Source organism: Hemiscyllium ocellatum, chromosome 37 (assembly GCF_020745735.1).
Source record: "Hemiscyllium ocellatum isolate sHemOce1 chromosome 37, sHemOce1.pat.X.cur, whole genome shotgun sequence".
NCBI classification, from domain to species: Eukaryota; Metazoa; Chordata; class Chondrichthyes; order Orectolobiformes; family Hemiscylliidae; genus Hemiscyllium; species Hemiscyllium ocellatum.
This window is the reverse complement of record NC_083437.1, coordinates 30,756,555-30,777,472: the sequence shown is the minus strand read 5'-3', so window position 1 is coordinate 30,777,472 and position 20,918 is coordinate 30,756,555. Positions and strand designations below refer to the sequence as shown.

Genomic DNA, 20,918 nt, shown 5'->3' with positions numbered 1-20,918 from the left:
AGACTGGCTGACATAATTAATTTCTTTAACCAGTGAACAATGTTTTACGATGCAAGCTCTTCCAGGATAAGCCACTATAGTGTGACTTCTTTTTTTGTGTAAGTGCAGCTGCTTTCTGCAAACCCATAAATGAACACTCTGTCTACATGCTTGCTGTGTCTCAGGGAGATGGCTCTCCCATCCAAATGCATTATTCACTCACACTTCCACTTCTATTTCTGGTGCACTTCAGCATGGTTAATACATCAAGTGCTGTTCCATAAGTGCACAAATCAATACAGGAGGAACACTAGGGCTGCAATATGTAACTGTCCTATCTGTTTTGTCTAGTCGAGTTACTGGATATTTTTTATAGCTGCTTAAGGTTGCCTACTTATTCAATTAATATCTAGACGACTATAGAAGGTTCTTAAAAAATTCTTTTAAAACTTGGCTGCCCTACAGTCTTCTGATGACTAAATATGGAATTCACAACTTCAGTAAAATTAATGAACTACATTTCAAGTACGTGCTGTAGGTTAATATTTTGGGAGCTTGGACAAAGTGCAGGTGAATCTGTGCTGTTTTCTGGTGCTGTGTTTTGCCAATACCTTTTATACTTCAATTTAATTTTTATTGTGAAGTAAGGTCTAAATGTGGTGTGAATATTTATGCTTGTCAGGTTACAAGCTATCAACAATGAAAGTTAAAAAAAAAATCACAACACTAGGGTTAGAGTCCAACAGGTTTATTTGGAAGCACGAATCCAACACCGACATCTCCACACCATGGCTAACAATGAAGGTGGAAGAGCTCTCTTTGTTGGCATTGAAGCCTGTATAATGTCTGGCGAGGCCAGGTACCAACCATGAATCTCCACCATCCTCCACACCCTCAGAGTGGAACCTCGACCCAGTGACATTTCCAGTTCCCGTGCTAGCTGTCCTTCAATTCAGAATTTTAACTTGAGCTGCATTTAAGATGGTTTGCGTGGTGAGCTCTCACACAGCTATGTATTTTTCTAAATCAATCTGTTCAGAAGCAGATTGGGACATGAACCCAGGTCTCCTGGTTCAAAGGTAGGGGTACTATCACTGCCCACAAGAGCCCCTAAAAAAACTGCTTTGCCTACACTACAGATTGAGAATGCCCAAGCTCAGTTCATTCAGGAGTCAGAAAGTCGATCGTCCCAACAGTTTGTGCTGCTTGGAACATTTTCTGTACATTCCTTATCCGCTTAAATATGGCTTGGGTAACATTGATGACAGTGTTAATTATCGATCAAATGTCCCAAACCGTCTATTAATCTGTGAGATAGAGACTTTGGATTCCTTCCTGATTAGTCATGGACTTTTTTCCCTGAACATTTTGAACTACCTAAAGTTCCAAGGTCATAAGAACATATGATAATAGGAGTGGAAGTAAGGCCATTCAGCCCATCGAGTCCACTCTGCCATTTAATCATGGCTGATGGGCATTTCAGTTCCATTTACCCGCAACTCTCCCCATTGCTCTTAAATTCTTGACCTCGAAAGGAATTATCAATCTCTGCCTTGAAGACACCCAACGTCCTGGCCTCCACTGCGCTCCATGGCAATTAATTCCAGCGTCCACCCCCCACCCCTTCTAAGAATGCATTATCTTGCAAGTTTCTATTAGATCTTCCCTCAACCTTCTAAACTCTAATGAATACAATCACAGAATCGTCAGCTGATCGTATGTTAGGCATACCATTCCAGGGATCATCAGTGTGAATCTCTGCTGGACATGCTCCAGTGCATCCTTCTTGAGGTGTGGGCCCCAAAATTGGACCGATATTCTAAATCGGGTCTAACTATAGATTTATAAAGTCTCCGAAGCACATTGTTGCTTTTGAGATAAACGACAACATTACATTTGATTTCTTAATCATGGATTCAATTTACAAATCAACTTTTAGAGAATCCTAGACAAGCACTCCCAGATCCCTTTGTACTTGGCTTTATGAATTTTCTCACCATTTATAAAAAAAAAGTCCATGCCTGCATTCTTTTTTCCAAAATGCAAGACCTTGCACTTGCTCATGTTGAATTTCATCAGCCAAAGGTCCTGCTCAGGTCTGGTGGAATCAGAAGATCACAATTAGGGAACAAGAGCAATCATTGAGCCTGCAGTGCACTTTGAATTCAAGTTCCAACCTGCTCCTTCCTTTGCAAAAAGAAAGCATTTTCGCCTTCTGCTTTCCTAAAGGTGTCGATTCATGCTTGGGCACAGTTAAACAGCTGCCAGCTGAGTCCTCGCCATTGGCCATTCTTCATGTCAGTGAACGAATTGAGGGCTACATCTGAATCGTGGTGATCTGCATTAATTGCGACAAGAGGTTGTGTCATTTCCCACTCCATCATCAGGGGCTTGCTGCACCACTTGCTCATTATTAATAGTATACCGTGTGCACTTTCAATGGGAGATCCTCCTCAGTGGATTTCATTATGCAACGGAACAAAATTTGAAAGTATCACTTCTGAGTGAGAAAGGCTATTTGATGAACAAACTCCCTCATTCAGAAGTTGTTTATGACTATTTCATAATTGACATTGCTTTGAGCACAACTCGTTGATCACTTGTTCAATGAACAAAACAAAAATCAACAATTCTTCCAGCAGGGAAGGAATTGTTCAAACATGGCTATGAATGTCTCTGTGCTTTTCAATCATGCAGAAATTTCACAAATGGGCAACATAAAATTCCCTACAGTCCATCTTCTGTGAGCGTTTGAAGTGAGGACAGTGAATTTACTAGGGTTGGCCAGCTCACCAAAATTATACAGATTAGTTCAATTAAATTTCTACAAAAGCCATAGAATTAGAATGAACATTCTCTCAGGTAACATGAAAAAGCTTAAATTCTGCTTCAATAGAGCAACTCAAAGCTTAAACCAAGCAGAAGTCTGGTTTTGTTCCAGCTTGGATAAAATGGCTCAAATCAGAGTTATTTGCAATTTGAGCTTACTGATTGATAGCCTGAGTCAACCTGTTTCTTTCCAGGTCAGTCCATTCTCTGTTAATTTGTGGGCCATCAGAAATGGCTGATCTTCCTTTTGAGACCTGCTGATTGCTGCCAATATCTGTGAAGGATTTTGGATTTTTGTTAATACTAATTAACCTTAGAACCATAGGTGAAGCACCAAGGTCATGATACAGGATACTCTCAAAGATGAAAAGGCCAGGAGAGACGGCAGGAAGGCAACAATCAGATAATGCCAAACTAAGAATGCAGGAAGAAGAAAAATTGTCACCTGAGGGACACTGTTTGGTATATTTTCACATCCTTAGAATACAAAATATGGTGAATAATATTGCCTGTAATTTTATTCTGAGAAAATGGTCTGTATTTTTGCTTCAGCAGGTCGCTTTGATAAATAATTACGAAAACATCATTTGAGAATTTGAAAAATTAAGCTATCAAGAAGTCTAATTTGCATGTCTAGTCTATGATGAGTTAGCTGGTCATAGCTAAAGGCAGTAGTTAATGTATTAGTAAGTTCCATCAATAACCCTGAACAAGGAAAGAGAAAAATATGAGAGGTTTACTCATAATTTCGTCCAGTGAGTTGCTGGATTGTGTGTGCACTTGTACGTGCGTACCTGTGTTGTATGACTATGTGTGTGCACGTGTATGTGTGTGTACATGTAAAAGAACAGGCATGGAGATAATGGATGCACTCTCTGATCCAACAAACTGACAATTTCTGTCCTGGTGCGCGCACACAAATTAGTTCCTGTGCTAATATTCTTATCAAGAAAATGTAGAGATAGGTGTGAGGAATGGCAAGTTGCGCTGCATTCCAGGTCATGGAGTTCACTGTGAAGAAGTTAAATATACAAACTCCTTGATTTTGCCAAAGAGCTGACCACTCTTTCTGACCACCAGCTCTAAAGGGGAGCTGCAGAAGCCACAGGATTTCTTACTTGCATCTCACAACTCAGAAATGTGCAGAGATTAAAATATGGAAAAATGAAAGTTACTTAAGTGAGTGTGAATGAAAAAGGGCCATTCAATTCAGAATTCCAGAGGATTGACTTTGTATTGTCCACCTTGAGATCGAGTATTCACTATCAACACTGCAGCTTGTTTGATCAACATCATAACCTTTGGAATCAGCATGCATCCCTTCTGCCACTGACACACTTCAGCTCCAATTTGTTAAACTTACGTTAATCACACTTCCCAGCCCCAAACAATGCACCATCAAATGGAATAAGAGCAATTAGATTACAAGAAATCCTTCCCCAAGCATTCCTCAAAACACACCATCAATATATAAAGATAACTTCTGCTTATTCATTATTATTGGATCAATATTTTAGAGTTCTTTAAATTTCTGAAGCCATTTCATAACCACCATTAGCCAAGGAACTGCTGTATTTTAAAGTAGATAGCCCACCATTACTTTCTTGGGGCAACTAGGCACAGGTAAGAAAAACATGATTTTGCCAGCTCTACCCACATCCTGAAAATTTTTTTACAAGCTAATACTCACAGGCACAGTTATTTAATAGGGTAACTAATTGGAGAGTGTTTCTGGCACTTGTGCTAGTCTCACAATAACTGTTCTGTGCGCAAATGCAATTAGAGCAACCAATGTGGACTATCCTGCCTTGTCTGCTGCAGTCCCTGCCAATCTGTGTTAAAGCCACAAATGCTGGCTCAGGATGAGTGTTTATCATCCTGCCAAGCAGACTGCAAAACTCGCAGGCTCAGCAATAGGAAGGAGGATTAGATATAAAAGTAACCAATTGACGCAGACTTTTTTTTCTCCAAAGGAACTAGGTTAACTTGTCCTTCAGAATACGGGAACTGAATGGAGCTGAGGGAGACAGGGCAACCGGTCCACTTTCCCTGACACTGCTGACTAAGACGATTTGTAAACAGCAGGTCATATCTTTTCGGATTTGGGAGATTAAATAAGATGTTAGGGTTGTTAATGAATTGATTTCCATTTACTTTTACTTTGTCCTTTGTAGATATGAATCCTAAACATAAACAGTTACCAAGTTTGATCTCTGGTATGTATCGAGATAGCTGATCTTAGCTGGGGTCAGCAGTGGGGGCATTTACAGTTGGTTTCAGTGTATAAAGGCAAAGGGAAGTTGGAAATTTTGGTAGGATTCTTGGTCCTAATTACTATCTGGCAGAGGCTTTGAAACTGAGGTCCAAATAGAATTTTAAGAGATTAATAAAGTTAGCAAGTTATTGTCTTTGGGGGCTGGATTCACCACGCATTGCAAGCACAATACCTCAAAAATTCTGCATTCTATCTTTTACTTGAAAAGAAAAACCTGCTTGCATACAATGCCTTTCACAATCTTCAATGTCCACAACAACCAGGTAAGCACTTTGCAATTACTGCTGTAATGAAGGAAACTTACTGTCTCCTTTGCAGTGTCATACATGCTCAGCTCTGGTGACAATTTTCCTTGTGAAACTGACACTGTCTTTAGGGTGTTACAACATGCAAGGGTTTGCTTTACCCAGACTGGGAAATATCGAAAACTCGATAGCAAGCCCTGCTGTAACTGAAGGTGTAAGGCTGGGTGGAGGTGTGTGAGGGAGTTTTTGGGATTGAGAGAATTTGGTTTGTGCAACTTTCCTTCTACAGTCAGATGGTCTGTGAACACTCACTGTCTAGAATCATGTAGTTATTTCACTGAGAGACAAGGGGACTGTCAGAAATTGTGATATGTACACATCAGATGACAGAAACTTGTACAAAGAATGAGAGTAAATGGGAGCAGTGAGGCAATTAAAAATTATATAGAAACTTGCATTTAATCACATTTTCGTTGCAGTAAACTATCACAAGGATCTTAACAGGAGAATTATCAGATGAAAATAAGTATCACATCCATAATGATGTCACATCACATAATGATGTCTAATGTCATTTAGGGAAGCAAATTGCTAATTCTTACCTGGTCTGGCATACATGCAACTCCAAACCCATAGCAATGTGGTTGACTCTTAACTGCCCTCTGTGTATTAGGGATGGGCAATAAATGCTGGCCTAGCCAGGGATGCCCTCAATTCCATTAATGAATTTTTAAAAAAGGAGCTAATAAGCCAGGTGACAAAATACTTGGCTGAAGGTTTTAAGAAGTATCTGGAAGTTTGAAAAGTAGGAGTATAAATGAAGAAATCCAGCGTTTACAAAAACTTTGCATTTATATAATGTCTTGCCCAACGTCAGAATGTTCCAAAATACTTCAGCAGCATAATCATCGTTATAGGGTCAAGGCAGCTGACTGCTTGGTTATCAATGCTGGACTGATGAAAATTCTGGATGCCCAGGAGGCCAGATTTGGAGAAATACACAGAACCCACAGGTTTATGGGACTGGGGAAGGTTATAAACATAGGGAATAGTAAAGTTACAGAAAGTACTGAAGTCCAGAAATGGACACACTGAGGTCAAATACAATCTTCGTTACATCTCATAACATAAGTCAATATCAACCTGCCTGACTTCTCATGAGTGTGTGTGGTGCTGGAAAAGGCAGCATTCGAGGAGCAGGCGAATCCACATTTCGAGCATAAGCCAGTCATCAAGAATGAGGCTTGTGGCCCAAGGGGACTGAAAGATAAATGGGAGGGGAGTGGGGTGGTAGCAATTGGTAGATAAAGGTGAGGGTTAAGGTGATACATCAGAGAGGGTGGTGGAAAGGATAGGTGGGAAGGAAGATGGAGAGGTAGGACAGTTCAAGAGGTGCCAAGTTGGAAGATTGGATCTGATTGGATCACCAGTTTCCTTATTTCCCCTCCCCCCCCCCCACCTTATCCCAGACTCAAACTTTCCAAATCAGCACCACCTTCTTGAACTGTCCTACCTATCCATCTTCCTTCTCACTTATCTGCTCCACCTTCCTCTCTGACCTATCACATTCACTCCCACCTTCATCGACCTATCACATTCCCAGCTACTTTCCCTCCAACCCTACCCCCCTCAGGCCACAAACCTCATTCCTGATGAAGGGCTTATGCTCGAAACGTCAATTCTCCTGCTCCTCAGATGCTGCCTGACCTGTGTTTTTCTAGCACCACACTCTTCGACTCTAATCTCCAGCATCTGCATCCTTACTTTCTCTGGCTTCTCATGATATCCAATGCCATGACTGTAATTAAATAGATTATTTCTAAACATGCTAGAAGTTCACAAATATATCATCTCAAAGCCACAAGTGTCTGAAACTGATCATCACAATGACTGATGAGAAGAAAACACAGCAATCGTCTGAGAAAGGCATGAAGAAAATCTCCAAGAAGGCGGTGCCAGTGAAGAGTGGTGAGAAGATGAGAAAGTCCAGGGAAGAAAATTCCCCCATCTATATCTACAAAGTGATGAAACAGGTTAATCCTGACTCCAGCATCTCTTCCAAGGCCATGAGTACCATGAACTCATTCGACAATGATATTTGCACATCCTGTGGGAAGCTTCCAGCCTGGCCCATTACAACACGCACAGCACCATCAGCCTCCCAGTAGATCCAGAGTGTCGTGTGCCTGCTCCTGTCTGGGGAGCTTGCCAAGTATGCCATGTCAGAGAGACAAAGACAGTGACCGAGTACATCAGCGCCAAGTGAAACACCACATTCTATGGTAAAAAACAAACAGCAGTTCCTTCCATAATTTCTCTCTAAATCCCTTTGGAACTCCTGATAAAGGTCAAGAACGGTACAAGTTGACATAAAACATTACACATTCTCAGGCCAAGAGCACAGATTTAACTCAGTTTCACTATCATATCTCCCCCTGACACATCAACCCAATCACCACCATTGCCTGTTTTCCCTGTCTTGCCTTCCAATTACCTTGGAAGAAAATAGGCACTGTGGAGTGAAACAGTCAGTTCTGTGTCACCACTGCCCTCTTCCTTCTTAAAGTCTTATTACAATCATCAGTATGCCTTTGGAAGCGGGCTGGAAGAATTGTGGGAGAAATGTAAGGTCACCACCAGCTACACTTAAGTTTACTGAACTTGTTTGTCACCAAGATAATCCCGCGCTGCAGCTTCACTTATATGCCTGGCAACCCTCTTTCAGCATAAAGAATCATGAAAACAAATCTGCACTTGCACACATGCAAACAACTTTACTAAAAGAAAATAGAACAAGATGCACTCACTAGTTTTTTTTAAAAAAGAAATTAATTAAATTCTGGTTTTGCTTGTTTTAAGGGCTGATGCGGTGCTAAAAAAATGGCTCCAGCCTTCAAGAGGGCTAATTACCAATTAATTTTCTCATTCATCGCTGTGATGCTAAACATCTTGACACACTAGCATATGTTGGGACATGTTTAGTGCCACGTTTCACACTCAGTTTCCTATTGAAAATCCTCTAGTTTCTAACAATAGAGGACTGTAGCTGTGGTGCGGTAGCCCAGAGGGAGCAGATGTAGGGTAGATTCAGGTTATTCATTACAGCACCAGTGCAGCAATTCAAATGGTAACTGTTAATTAGCCAGCTCAGAAAAGCTTTGTGAAACTGACTGATCCTGCTTTGGAGAGTGCAGTGTGAAAGTGTTCAGCAAAACCATTCAGGACTAACATTACAAAGTAAACATCTTGATATTACAATAGGGCCTAACCACACTTCAAGACTATTTCGTTGGCTCTGAAATGCTTCTGGACATCGAGAAGACGTTAAAGGTTCTTTAGAAATGAAAGTTATTTCTGTCACATACGGCACAGGATCACTTTTGAAAGGGCAAGGGGAAAGACATGCTCACAATCACAAAAGTAAAATAACTTGGGATTGGTTAGCTCGGTCGGCTGAAAGGCTGCTCTGCAAAGTACACCAATGTGAACAGCATGGGTTGAATTTCTGGACTAGCTGAGGTCACCATGAAGCCCTGCCTACTGAGCCTTGCCCCTGAATCTTCAGGGACAGACAGTCAGGCACATACACAATCCAAAAGGATATTTCTTCAATAATACAACTAATGCTGGAAATCTGAAATGAAAACAAAAAATGCCAAAATATTCAGGTCTGGTAGCATTTGGAGCGAAACAGCATTATCCATTTCAGGATAGCCTTTCATCAGAACTTTTCCAGTCACTCATGACATTCACATATCTCAGGGTTGCACAAATAACATTTTGTTCACCATTGTAACGCCTAAAGGCTCATAGTTCCAAATGCTAATGAAACATAAAAACCCAGGAATAACAGTCAGCTTTTCAGCACTCTGAACCTGTTCTGCACCTCAACTTACCTAAAGTCACCAGGAAGTAGGATTCCATCTATTCCCTATTCAATCACATTCTTGACCATCAATCTAATTAAAGTTGTATTTGGCTCAAAAGCTGTAAAGGACCACGGATAAGATGCTGCATTTTATCATAGATTTCGCCGAGGTGGGTGTTTTAGTTCAGAAGTATGTATGCAACCAAGTAGTAAGCAATATCCAGAATTATAGGCAAAATCAGTAATAAACTACCGTTAAATATGAATGTCTTCTTTTCCATTGAGGTGCAGGATCAATTAGGTCAATGGAACTTTTGAAAGCCACATAATCAGCAAACATCAAGCCTCATTGGATCATCTGGGAATAAATCAATTAATCTGAAACCACTAGCTACAAACATATGAAAGGGAAGGGAAGCAATGGAAGTCACAAATACAGGCATAAATACAGGGACTTCACAGAAAGCCATGGGCTGCACTGTCCATCCTGTTACTGTTCAATATCAAAGTTGAAAGTTGGAGTTCAGGAATTGGGTTGTCAAATCATTCTGCTGCATCCCAACACTCTCAGGATGACACAACAGATGCAAATTGAAACACTGAAGATGTCAGTTTGTCCATGGGCAGGCATGTTTGAGCAGGTGCATTTAAAACAGATGTTAAAAATGGACAAAGATTTACCCGACGAATTTTTAACCATGTGATAACTGAGCATTGCGTTTCCATTCTTAGCCTCCAACATTGCATAGCAGGTGGTGAGGAAAGGATGCCAAGATTTTAAGATCCATGTTGACTGGTTAAGAACAATTATAAATTGTCTCTTAGTGTCTTACAGAAGGATTATCGGGTGTAACAGTAAGGAAGTTCTCTGCGGGTTTGTGAACCCTGGTGTCAAGATCAAAGGGGGTAGTGGTCAGAAGCATTCCAACTGTGTTGGAAACAGTCACCCAATGTGAATTGTCCCAGAGTGGCCAATAATTGGCCAGCGTGTAGGCACGCAAGTAAGGACAGCAGGAAGGCTTTTGGAAGCTGGAAAGCCAATTGGAGGACACCCAGCTTGAAAGCAACCGCAGGATGCAATAGAGAGTAAACTACTAAACAGCTAAACTGGCTCCTGCTATTTGCAGGAACCTGGAAACCAAATGGAATGGTCCAGTTGAGGAATTGGCTTGCCAGCTCTACTTTTAGCATTCGCCTGCCTCCCTTCCTTGCCTAAATGGGACTAAAATTCAATTCAAAGAGACATCAAAAACATAAGATATTAGGTTGGCTGATGTATTAATTGCTCAAACAGGTAGGTTTAAGGAGTATTTTACGAGAGCAGAGACTTAGAGAAGGAACTCCAGAGCTACCCAAACATTTCACTGTTATAAACCCATTTAGAAGTTTGAAAATTCTTGTGTTGGCTTGGGGGGAAAGGGATGAGAGGGGTGATGTTCATGCTGCTGTAAGAGTGGTGGGCCATGTTGGAGAAGGGCCACAGCCATTATAACTCAATCAATGCTCTACAGTAACCATTGCTGCCTCAGAGCTTGTGACTCCAAAATTCCAGCTTATAACTCCACAAAGTGAGTCCTGATACTCATTTGGGAAGCCCCAGCTTAGGGATTAGCTGCTAAAAGACAAACTGCTGAATGGTCAAATTTAGGGGTGGAGGATGAAAGAGTTATCAGAGTGTGACAGGAAGTTAAATAAACAACACCTGTAACTATTTGACTGCATGCCTAACTTGTTTATTCACATTTTGATTAATATAATGAAAATGTTGTCAGCTCCTGATGATTTATAGGTGAAAGCAACTTTTCTTGAACTATAAGGCTGGAAAAAGTAAGCTTCATTCTCAAAGATTCTTTACTTTAGTCAGGATGGTACAGGAGTCATTATCTTGGTTTAGTCCCCACTCCTGGTTACTATCTAAGAAACCCATGTGAACCGTGAGTGAAATTGTCCACTGACTTGGCTGCCTACATTCTCTAGACTCATACATAAACAATATGTCATTTGGGGAAGGTAATGGAGGGTCTTTGGCAGAATCAAACATGGAGTCTGGATTTGGGCCTGGCAGTAACTATTTTTCAAGTTTTCTTAAGTCTTATCATACAATGAGCCATTTGTATTTCAATTGAGAAAATAGAATAAGCAACACATGTTTCAGCTCTTACCATGTAATGAATCATGTGCATTTCAGTTGTTACCTTGCAATGAGCCATGTATGTTTCCAGTTATTGGAAGAAAATCCAGTTTAGTTTCATTCACAGAGGTGTCTTTGGTACTCAATGACCTGCCTGTGGTAACTTCAGATCTACATGGTTCAGCATTGTTAACTGCCTTGTCAGGTTCTGGCACATATGCCATCAAGGGATAATTGATGGCGGTGTAACCACTGCATAAAGAGAAAAATAAGAGTTTGATGTCTTCATCACATCTAGTACTGGAAGAACTAATACCCTCAACCTCACCCATTACTGACTAATTGCTCTGGAGAATATGGTAACGAGCTGCCTTCTGATGCTGCACCACAACCTTTGGTGGAGGTAGAAAGTTGGTGAGATATGCTGTATTTGCCAGGGTTCAAAGGCCCTCAAGACACAAATGGGAAGAGGTAATCATAGAGGCCAATGCTATGAACCTAGCCCCAAGGATTTGGAGTCTAGATCCAATGCGAGATGTTGCATTTTGAAAAGATAAAACCAGGACAGGACTTATACAATTAATGGTAGGGCCCTGGGGAGTGTTGCGGAACAGAGAAGCTGAGGAGTGCAGGTACATAATTCCTTGAAAGGGCTCTTATAGGTAGATAAGGCGGTGAAGGCATTTGGCATGTTTGCCTTCATCGGTCAGAGCACTGGGTACAGGAGTTGGGACATTATGTCACAGTTGTATAAGACATTGGTAAGGTCACATTTGGGGTAGTGCATACAAATCTGGTTGACCTGCTGGAAGAAGTAGGTTCTTAAACTGGAAAGGGTGCAAAAAGGATTTACAAAGATGTTATCGAGACTGGAGGGTTTGAGTTATATGGAAAGGCTGGATAGGTTGGGACGTTTTCTCCTGGAGCATAGGAGGCTAAGGGGTGACCTTATAGAGGTTTATAAAATCATGGAGGGGCATGGATAAGGCGAATTGTCAAGGTCTTTTCCCCAGGGTAGGGGTGTCTAAAACTAAAGGGCATAGGTTTAAGGTGAAAGGGGAAGGATTTAAAAGGGACCTGAGGGGAATCATTTTCATACAGTGTGTGGTGCAAATATGGAACAAGCTGCCAGAGGAAGTGGTAGAGGTAGGTAGAATGATTATACTTGAAAGACATTTGGATATGTCAATGGATAGAAAATGCTTAGAGGGATATGGCAAAACACAGGCAAATGGAAGTAGTCCAATGTAGGAAATCTGGTTGGCATCAACTAATTGGGATGAAGGGTATGTTTCCAATCTGTATGAATCAAGAACCTGAATGTGGTGCCGCAAAACGTTAATATGTCCTAACCTAGTATACTCACCACCAGTCTTAAATGCAACTCAATCTCCACGCATCCATTACTTATATCATTAACAATCGCTATCAATCAGAACTCCTTCCTGACATTCATGTGCTCCATCTCACCGTTATACACTTACACGGCCGGAAGCCTCACAGCCATATCTCCCAGGCTACACGCAGTCAGCTATTCAAACGTGTCAGCCAAGCTAATCAAACAGATTTCACAACACTCATTGATACACTTCTCTCTCTCTCACATCACCAGGAAGTTCAAAGTGATGCAATTGGAGCAACAACAGCTAATTCAGAGGGGGAAATCCACACCTGCATCTGTTAACTCTCTTGGAGACAACAGTACTGACCTTTGATGGGATGGTCAAGGAATTCCCTAATTCCTCTGCCTATGTCCCTCTTCCTCCTCATCCCATAATCTCTTTTCATTTACAAGCTGTAGATGATGTGAGCATCTATTATTTTGCTTCTTTTCCTCATTATAACCTTACCATTATGCCTTTCCCCTTTCAAATATCAGAAGTGCAACCTGATCAGACTGTAGAGCAACAGAAAAAAAGGCAATTTTGACAAAAATGTACTGTCATTCAACACTACAAGCAAGTGACCAGTTCAGTTGTTCACACTGAGTGCAATTTGACATTTAGCATAGAGATTGGATCTGCAAGTGGTAAGACTCTTGGCACAAGGAGTCTTTGGTCAGGGCAAGGACAGGAACAGCAGAGATATGAGAACATGCGAAAAAAAAGAGGAGGAATAGATTACGTGCCTGTTGAGACTGTTCCACCATTTAAAATAATCAAAGCTGATTCAACTCCACTTTCCTGACTGTTCCCATGTCCCTTGATTCCTTGAGACACCAAAAATCCACAGCAATTACCTGTACAGAATGATGGGGCATCCACAATGCACTGGAGCACAGAATTCCAAAGATTCACATGCCTTTGAGAGAAGAAATTTCTCCCTAACTCAGTCCTAAGTGATTAGCCCTTTACAGTGAGATCATGTCCCTGTGTTTTTGATTCTCTCACCAGTAGAAACAACCGTCTCAGCATTCACCCTATCAGGGCTTTTCAGAGTTCGGTAAGTTTCAGCATGCTAAAGGATGAGGTCACACAAGTTCTGGTGGACAGGATTCAAATGAGGGCATCAATAGGGCAGATTCACAGCTATGCACAATGAAATGCTCTGTGCACTGGTAGACCTGCCAGAAAGTCTGGATTCAATGCAAAGGACCATAGCAAAGTTCGGCACCAATTTTGCACAGGATTCTGAGCAGAGCTAGGAGCTTATCCTTTGCAGCGCAGAGGTGTGGCCAACTTCACCAGCATCAACGTAAATCCATTTGTGATGTAGGACAGGTGTCCTAGCCTGTAGTAGAATACAAACAGCTTACACCTGAGGTCCGAGTACAGCAGTGTAAGCTCAACAAATGTTAAGCTGGATCAGCTTGGATTCAATTCCCGAACTAGCTGAGGTTGCCATGAAGGACTGTTTTTCAACCTCTCTCCTTGTCTGAGGCATGGTACTCTCAGATTAAACTACCACCAGTCATTTCTCTCTACTGTGAGAGTAGCCCTATGGCCCACTAGGACCATGGCAACTTTAGCTTTTTACCATCAAGAAGGGCAGCAGATACACATGAACACAACCACCTGAAAATAATATCACCATTCCTTAATGGCATTGCAGGTCTATCTATAGCACATGGACTACAGCAATTGAGTAGGTAGCTCAAGGGCAACTCGGGGTGGCAAGCCAGTGATGCTACTCACAAGAGTGAATGAAACAAATAGATCCAGCACCAAAAATTAAATCTCAGAAGAATCTCAACTGTACTGTGTACTTTGTGTGGCTTTTTACATGCATTCTCCATTGGGAAAAGAGTTAAAAATATTTTTTGAAAGGTTTGTAGCTCAGGTTGAAGTTTAGGGTGTCAGTTTGCTCGCTGAGCTGTAGATTTGATATCCAGACATTTCATTACCTGGCTAAGTAACATCATCAGTGGCTACCTCCAAGCGAAGCCTTCACTTGGAAGTCGCCACTGATGATGTTACCTAGCCAGGTAATGAAACATCTGGATATCAAACCTACAGCTCAGCGAGCAAACCTACACTCTAAGTCAAAAATATATTATATCAAAAGTCGTGTTCTTTGGAGTTAAGGATTCTTTTAATTGGTTTGGTAGGTAGATTATATCAGAGTCTTGGTATGTGCTGCATTAACTAAGAAACCCTGCCTCAGAAACCCTGGACAAATGGAGGGAAGAAATCAGCCAAGGCTGCTGACCACTATCTGGTGCAGGATTCACAAACTGTGTGTCAAAACCTCTATCGCAGCAATGGTGCATGGCATGTGTAGATTCTGGTGGGACTGGAGGTGAGGTTACTATACATGTGTGGACAATTCCAAGCTTACCAGAATCTTCAGAATAGTTATGGAAAGAATAATTGATTCCTGCTCAACAACTCTCATTGCCTCACACCATCACCCAGTCCTGTCCAACAGCTGTCCCCAGGTCCTGCTTAACAATTCTCTTCCAACATCTCCCATAACTCTCACAGTACTCTGGGACTGTAACAATTTTTAAACATTAAAATGGGATCACACTGGAAAAATGTTTGAGAAGTACTGATCTAATGCACATGTATATATGTATAGGCTCATAGGTGCGTACTTTCAATGAAGCTTCAGAGGGAGGCACTAACAGGTGAACAACATGCCACATTTCCTATTCACATTCTCATATGATGAATAGCAACCTGAACTGTCCTCCAAAATCAAACCAGAAGGGGAAATTAGGTACATTTTATCAGCATTTGACTGAAGCATGTTTATATTATACCTTCATCTAGAACACTTACAGTGGTGTTTCAAAAAGTGATTCTTCTAGATCCTCCTGCTCCAGGAAGGTATCACTGACATTTGGGGAGAGCTTAACATGCTTTATTCCTGCCAAGATCTGCAACACTCGCCCACTTTCAGCTAAAAGGAAACAGAAGCACATGATCATTAGAAGTACTGTCTTCCCCTTCAGTCCCTCTTCTACATATGAGCTAATGACTAACCAGAGTGGCCTCGGCTCACAGTTTATGACCTGTATTGCCCTGGCAACTTGACTTTAAGTGTTCATATAATTTTTGGCTGTTTAAATAGGACTGTTCTCTCATTGCCAGATAAAGTTTCAATGAGAAAACCAGGTTCTGTTAGTATCAGCAGCTTGAAATATAATGAGAATTAATGGAGAACATGGCTTTAAACCTGATACATTGCCCATAAGGCTCAATGCTGTGCACAAAGTGGCCCACAAAGACAAAGATTTTGGACACTTCTGGTTTCCATCTGAACTACATTATGGTCTCAGAGAGTATTGCATGGCCATTTAAAACTTAGAAAGGCAGCGTCTGTTTTCCAAGAGAGATCACACAAACAATAAGGCACTTTTTTCCCAATGTTTGAATTTAGAGGAACAAAAACAAATGATACTTTGTCAATCTCTCATTTTGTTTTAAAAACTCCTCACCATGGCAAAATGGCCTGTTGTTTCACTTGTTCCATCTTAATCTCATTCTTAATGTATCCTTTCTCAGTGGTTAAACACTTCTGACAAAAGTGATTTCTTTCATTTTTAATTCCATTTTCTTTCTCCCTTCACAATTCTAATTCTTGTTGGGATGCCATGTCCAATGCTATTTATCTTAAAAGGAATGCAACATAAATTTGTTAGACTGATTCCTGTGATTAGGGAATTCTCTTATGAGAGATTCAATGGACAAGACCAATATTCCCCTGGAGTTAGAAAAATGGAAGGTAATTTAATTGAAATATAACATTCTCTATAAGCTTGAAAGGATAAATGCTTGGAGCATGTTTCCTCTGGCTGGGGAGTCTAGAACTATGAGTGATCATCTCAGAATTAGGACTTGATCAATAAGATGAGGAGAAATTTCTTCATTCACAGTGTTGTGAATCCTTAAAATTCTCTTCTCCGGAGATCTAAGAATGCTCCATTATTGAGTATATTCATGAAAGGGATTGATAAATTTATGGATGCTAAGAATGGAGTTGAAATAGATACTCACTATGATAATACTGAAATTGTGGAAAATGCTTTAAAGGTTGTACAGTCTGCTCCATATGTTCAAATTTTCATCACAGTTTGTCAGTGGACTGCTGAGTTATGGGGTGGCATCACAGCTGAGTCTAATCCTGCCCTCGACCCAACATGCAAACACACATGTACTTCCCAGCAGGGGCTTAGAGTTGGAATTTTGACTGTGTTTTACCTCCCTAGACCAAGATTGCTGAGACCAGTTGCAGCAAACCCTTCCACTGCCCTTAGCTGATATCAGTTCATACAGCTGAAAAGAATTGAAAATACAAGGGTGATACATCTATTAACCTGACAACAAAAAGAAATCCACTATTTTTTGCATATATTTTTGTTGGCATAGCAACAAGAAAGCAATAAATTCTTTTGTGCAGCTGGGATATAACATCTGTGCACTAGCAAGATTCTAGTGGATTTTTCAGTTTGAAGCCATCAGTCGAGTGTTTCCAGGTATCTGTTGTCACAACAATAGTCTCGAGTTATGACTGCTATTATATGGGCACCAGATGGGTCGGTCACCTGACCGCAAGCAGATTAACCAGGCATTTTATAACTTCCACAGTGAATGCTATAACATCAGAGAGCTGTGCCTGCCAAAAGGAAACATGAGAGAATCTGGCTGCCTCGCTTCTTCCCAAAGATAGCTGTGAGGGGAATACAGCTCGACCCACTTCCAAACATTTTGGCAAAAGAAGATCACTGGAGGGAGATTTTACTGCACTATTGAGTAACTCTCCTGGTTATCTAACTGAATGCTACAAAAACATTCTGCCCAAGCTACCCAACCTGATTCAAAGCTGTTAACACATATCATTGATGCTGGAATGATGCCCAGCACCTGGAGACAGGCCATGTTATAGCTTAGGCATAAAGAAAAATCAAACAAGGATTTGTTAAATTCGATTATTCACCCCTAATTTTCTCATCTCCTCCTGACGTTGCTGAGTCTGAATGGACTATTGCCTCATTGCCAACATCTGGTATCTAACCCTCGTGGCCACCCCTTTATGTGGGTCTCAATAGTGAGTCACCACAGACTAGCTGAACACTGATGAACTGAATTTTGTTCTCACTGAATGCCCACACAACACAGTTTCCAGCATTTGACAGCAATCAGGTATGACAAGCCTTGGTTGATTACTTTATCCTCTCCTTTCTGTTGTCTCGGGGACACTGATGCCAATTAACTGTTACCACTGCTGCCCTGACTACTGGGGCCAATTTTCATCTTCAGGGTGACGGCATTTCTAAATGATTTAGAACTGGTGTAAATCCCATCTGAGAGGTCGAAAGCTAATAACGCTCAATTCTCCAAAGTGCACTTATTTGCATAATTATTCATTACATAGTGCAGGCCGACGATGGGTCCAGACAAGACACTGGTGTTAGAAGATGAAAACTGTAAGCAAGTTAAATTTAAAGGAATGGGAACAATTTAAACTTAAAGCTAAAGCCAAATAAAGAGTATCATACATTCTTTTTGTTTAAAAAAAGTACAGCTTTGCCTGCTGTAGCCAATCAAGTCAATAGTGGAAACAGCACATGAACCATTTCCTCCTTTTCTCCATGCCTCAGGGAAAGCTTCTCATCATCCCATCCTAAATAGCTTAACCGAGTTCAGCATGTGGGAAATATCTTTGGAGGCACCACTCCCTAGCACAAATGTGTTTGCCCTAATCTGTGTGGCATAGGTCCACACTGGATAAAATGATGAGAGTAGTGAGAAGCAACAGTTTCTATTATTTCAGATTGGACAAGCAGAATTCCATGGTGAGCTCATTTCTACGGGCCCTATTCTCTGTTAAAGCAAAGCAGACTATCATAAACCCATAGAGAGATCTGTCTCTACAGGCACCATTTGCAAGCTCTAACTATATAAAGCTGGACAAATGCCAGTCTAAAGTAAAGGCTGTTTCTGCAGGCATCATTTATTGTCTCATTTCTATGACAAAGCTGAACATGCACCAAGTTATAGCAGCCTGTCTCTGACAGTCCTGCATATGCTCCTTTTGCAATTTTAAAAATTCTTTTCTTCAAATTACACTCCCTATCTTCATGTTCTTCCAATATTTTGTATTTTGCATTTCCTTTTATTTTCCTCTTTTGGACTTCTTTCTGTTTTTATCTTTCTTTTAATCACCAAATTATTCTTTGTTTTACTGTCACACTTTCTTGTTCCTTTAATGAGCTTCTCTTTCTCCAAGCACTGAGTCTGCTTATTATTTTATTCTTCTATTTTGGCTTTCTGTTTCTTGGGCCTCACAAAATGGCAACTGCAGACCAAATTCGTCAGCTCTATCATCAAGGTGCTCAATTTGCCAGAGTTTTGTTTCTCACCCAAGTGGTAATTTTTCATCGTTGGTTTTGAGTCAGTGCATTGATATAATTCTTGTGTCTTACCAGTTTCATTGGTTCAAACTGCCAAATGCAAAAAAAATCTTATTTGCTCATTCAATTTTCTTCCCTTTCCTTTCTGACATATACTATCTTACCCGGGCAGCTACTTTCCTTGTTAGACTCTTCACATTAATTGCTGACACCATTCTAGCATTGCGGGGGTGGGACATCATATCTGGACAGGATCTTATCCTCATCTGATACTCAAACACACATTCTTTCCAGCTTGAGTTGCCGGCTCTCAGTCTAGATCATATGTTTGGGTTTGTATTGCTCAGTTTCATGCCAGATAGTGTGCCAACTGTGGAAGAAACCATGTCTATTTACACTGAATTAGTGAGAGAGTCAGGGTATTAGTCAGCCCAGTTCTACAGTTAATAGAAAATGGGCATGATCAATCTCCGTGTATTCACAAATTGAACACCACTCTGCATATTGCAAATCAGCTACTGGGCAAAATAATACAAAGTCAGATTGGCATCAAGTTCTTACAGTGCTTTCAAATTTGTGAGCATTTGTAGGAAATATTTCCATTGCTTGACAGTTTGTTCCTTCCAAAAGTTAGCCTTTTTGTTGCCAGCCAGCCAGCTTGTCAGCTTGGGTTTGCTTTGGATCAGTTTTGCTAGCGGGAAACCAGCATTGCAACTGACAGGTCCTAGCCATTAGCAAGCATTTGCTGTCTATGAAATAAATTAAATTGGAGTGTTGCTCTTTCAGGTACCCTTTGTGCATTTAAAAGATGTGAAATTGGGTCATCTGCTGCAGGCTGTCGTGTATGACATCTACTGATGTACATTCCAAGATAATGAAAAAATGTGACTAGTTCTAAAATTTCCAGAAAAATATTCCTGTGGTGTTTTAAATATTTTTCTGCATGTTATTAAAGGCTGAATTAGGCTGTGGAAACACATTGCATCATTGGTACTAAACCAAATATTAATACCTGTTTGGCGGGGGCGGGGGGAAGAGAATATTGTTAATTTGTGCTGAGAGATTTTGTTTTCGCTAGACAACATGTTGTTCATTGCACCTTATTCCAAGTCATGTCCTCTATCATCAAGGTGCTCAATTTGCCAGAGTTTTGTTTCTCACCCAAGTGGTAATTTTTCATATGCAAAATCAGGTCATTAGTGCTGCCAGTCAATAAAACTGGGAAGTTGGGTGGTGCCATGAAGTTGGGTGGATGAGGGACGGTGATGCCGCAGCTGTATCGATTTGGTGGGATGACATGGAGAAGATGCATCAGACTCAAGCCTTTTGCTGGTTCTTGCCCAACATTCAAACTTATGCCCTTTCCCACTGGGCCAAATGCAACAGTGCTGCTGTTACTCAACTGGGATTAATGAACTGTGTACATTGTCCACATGACAATATCAAGAAGAGCTTTCAAGCCTGAATGATTCATTTAGTGTCAGACAGTACATATGTCCGCTAAACTACTAGAGTAGCATTAAGTCTCAAGTGATGTTTGCCTCTGGTTTCTAGCAGCTCTATAATTATGATAATAGAAGATGCTTACCTTTCACTAGCTCGCCTTTGTTGTTTTGGAGCTGAACTTCAACAGAGAAAGGACAGCCCTCCACCACCTCCCGTATTTCTTCACCAAGGATCACCAGCTTACTGGCTTCAGCTATTCCCAAAAGCAGACAGATTACATAATTTAAAAAATATTCATGATTTGGAGATGCTGGTGTTGGACTGGGGTGTACAAAGTTAAAAATCAC

The 20,918-nt window shown here is 40.9% G+C and overlaps 1 protein-coding gene across 2 annotated transcripts in view; it reads right to left on the bottom strand.

Moving 5' to 3' along the window:
- LOC132833714 (MORN repeat-containing protein 1-like) overlaps nucleotides 1-20,918 on the bottom strand; it is a 200,164-nt gene that overhangs the window by 131,447 nt on the left and 47,799 nt on the right. For both annotated transcript variants that reach the window (XM_060852222.1, XM_060852223.1), the window contains 3 exons: nucleotides 20,714-20,824; nucleotides 15,551-15,671; nucleotides 11,392-11,579 (listed from right to left, as the gene is read on the bottom strand). In XM_060852222.1, the coding sequence (XP_060708205.1) occupies nucleotides 11,392-11,579; nucleotides 15,551-15,671; nucleotides 20,714-20,824 (420 nt within the window). The remainder of the gene's footprint in view (nucleotides 1-11,391; nucleotides 11,580-15,550; nucleotides 15,672-20,713; nucleotides 20,825-20,918) is intronic.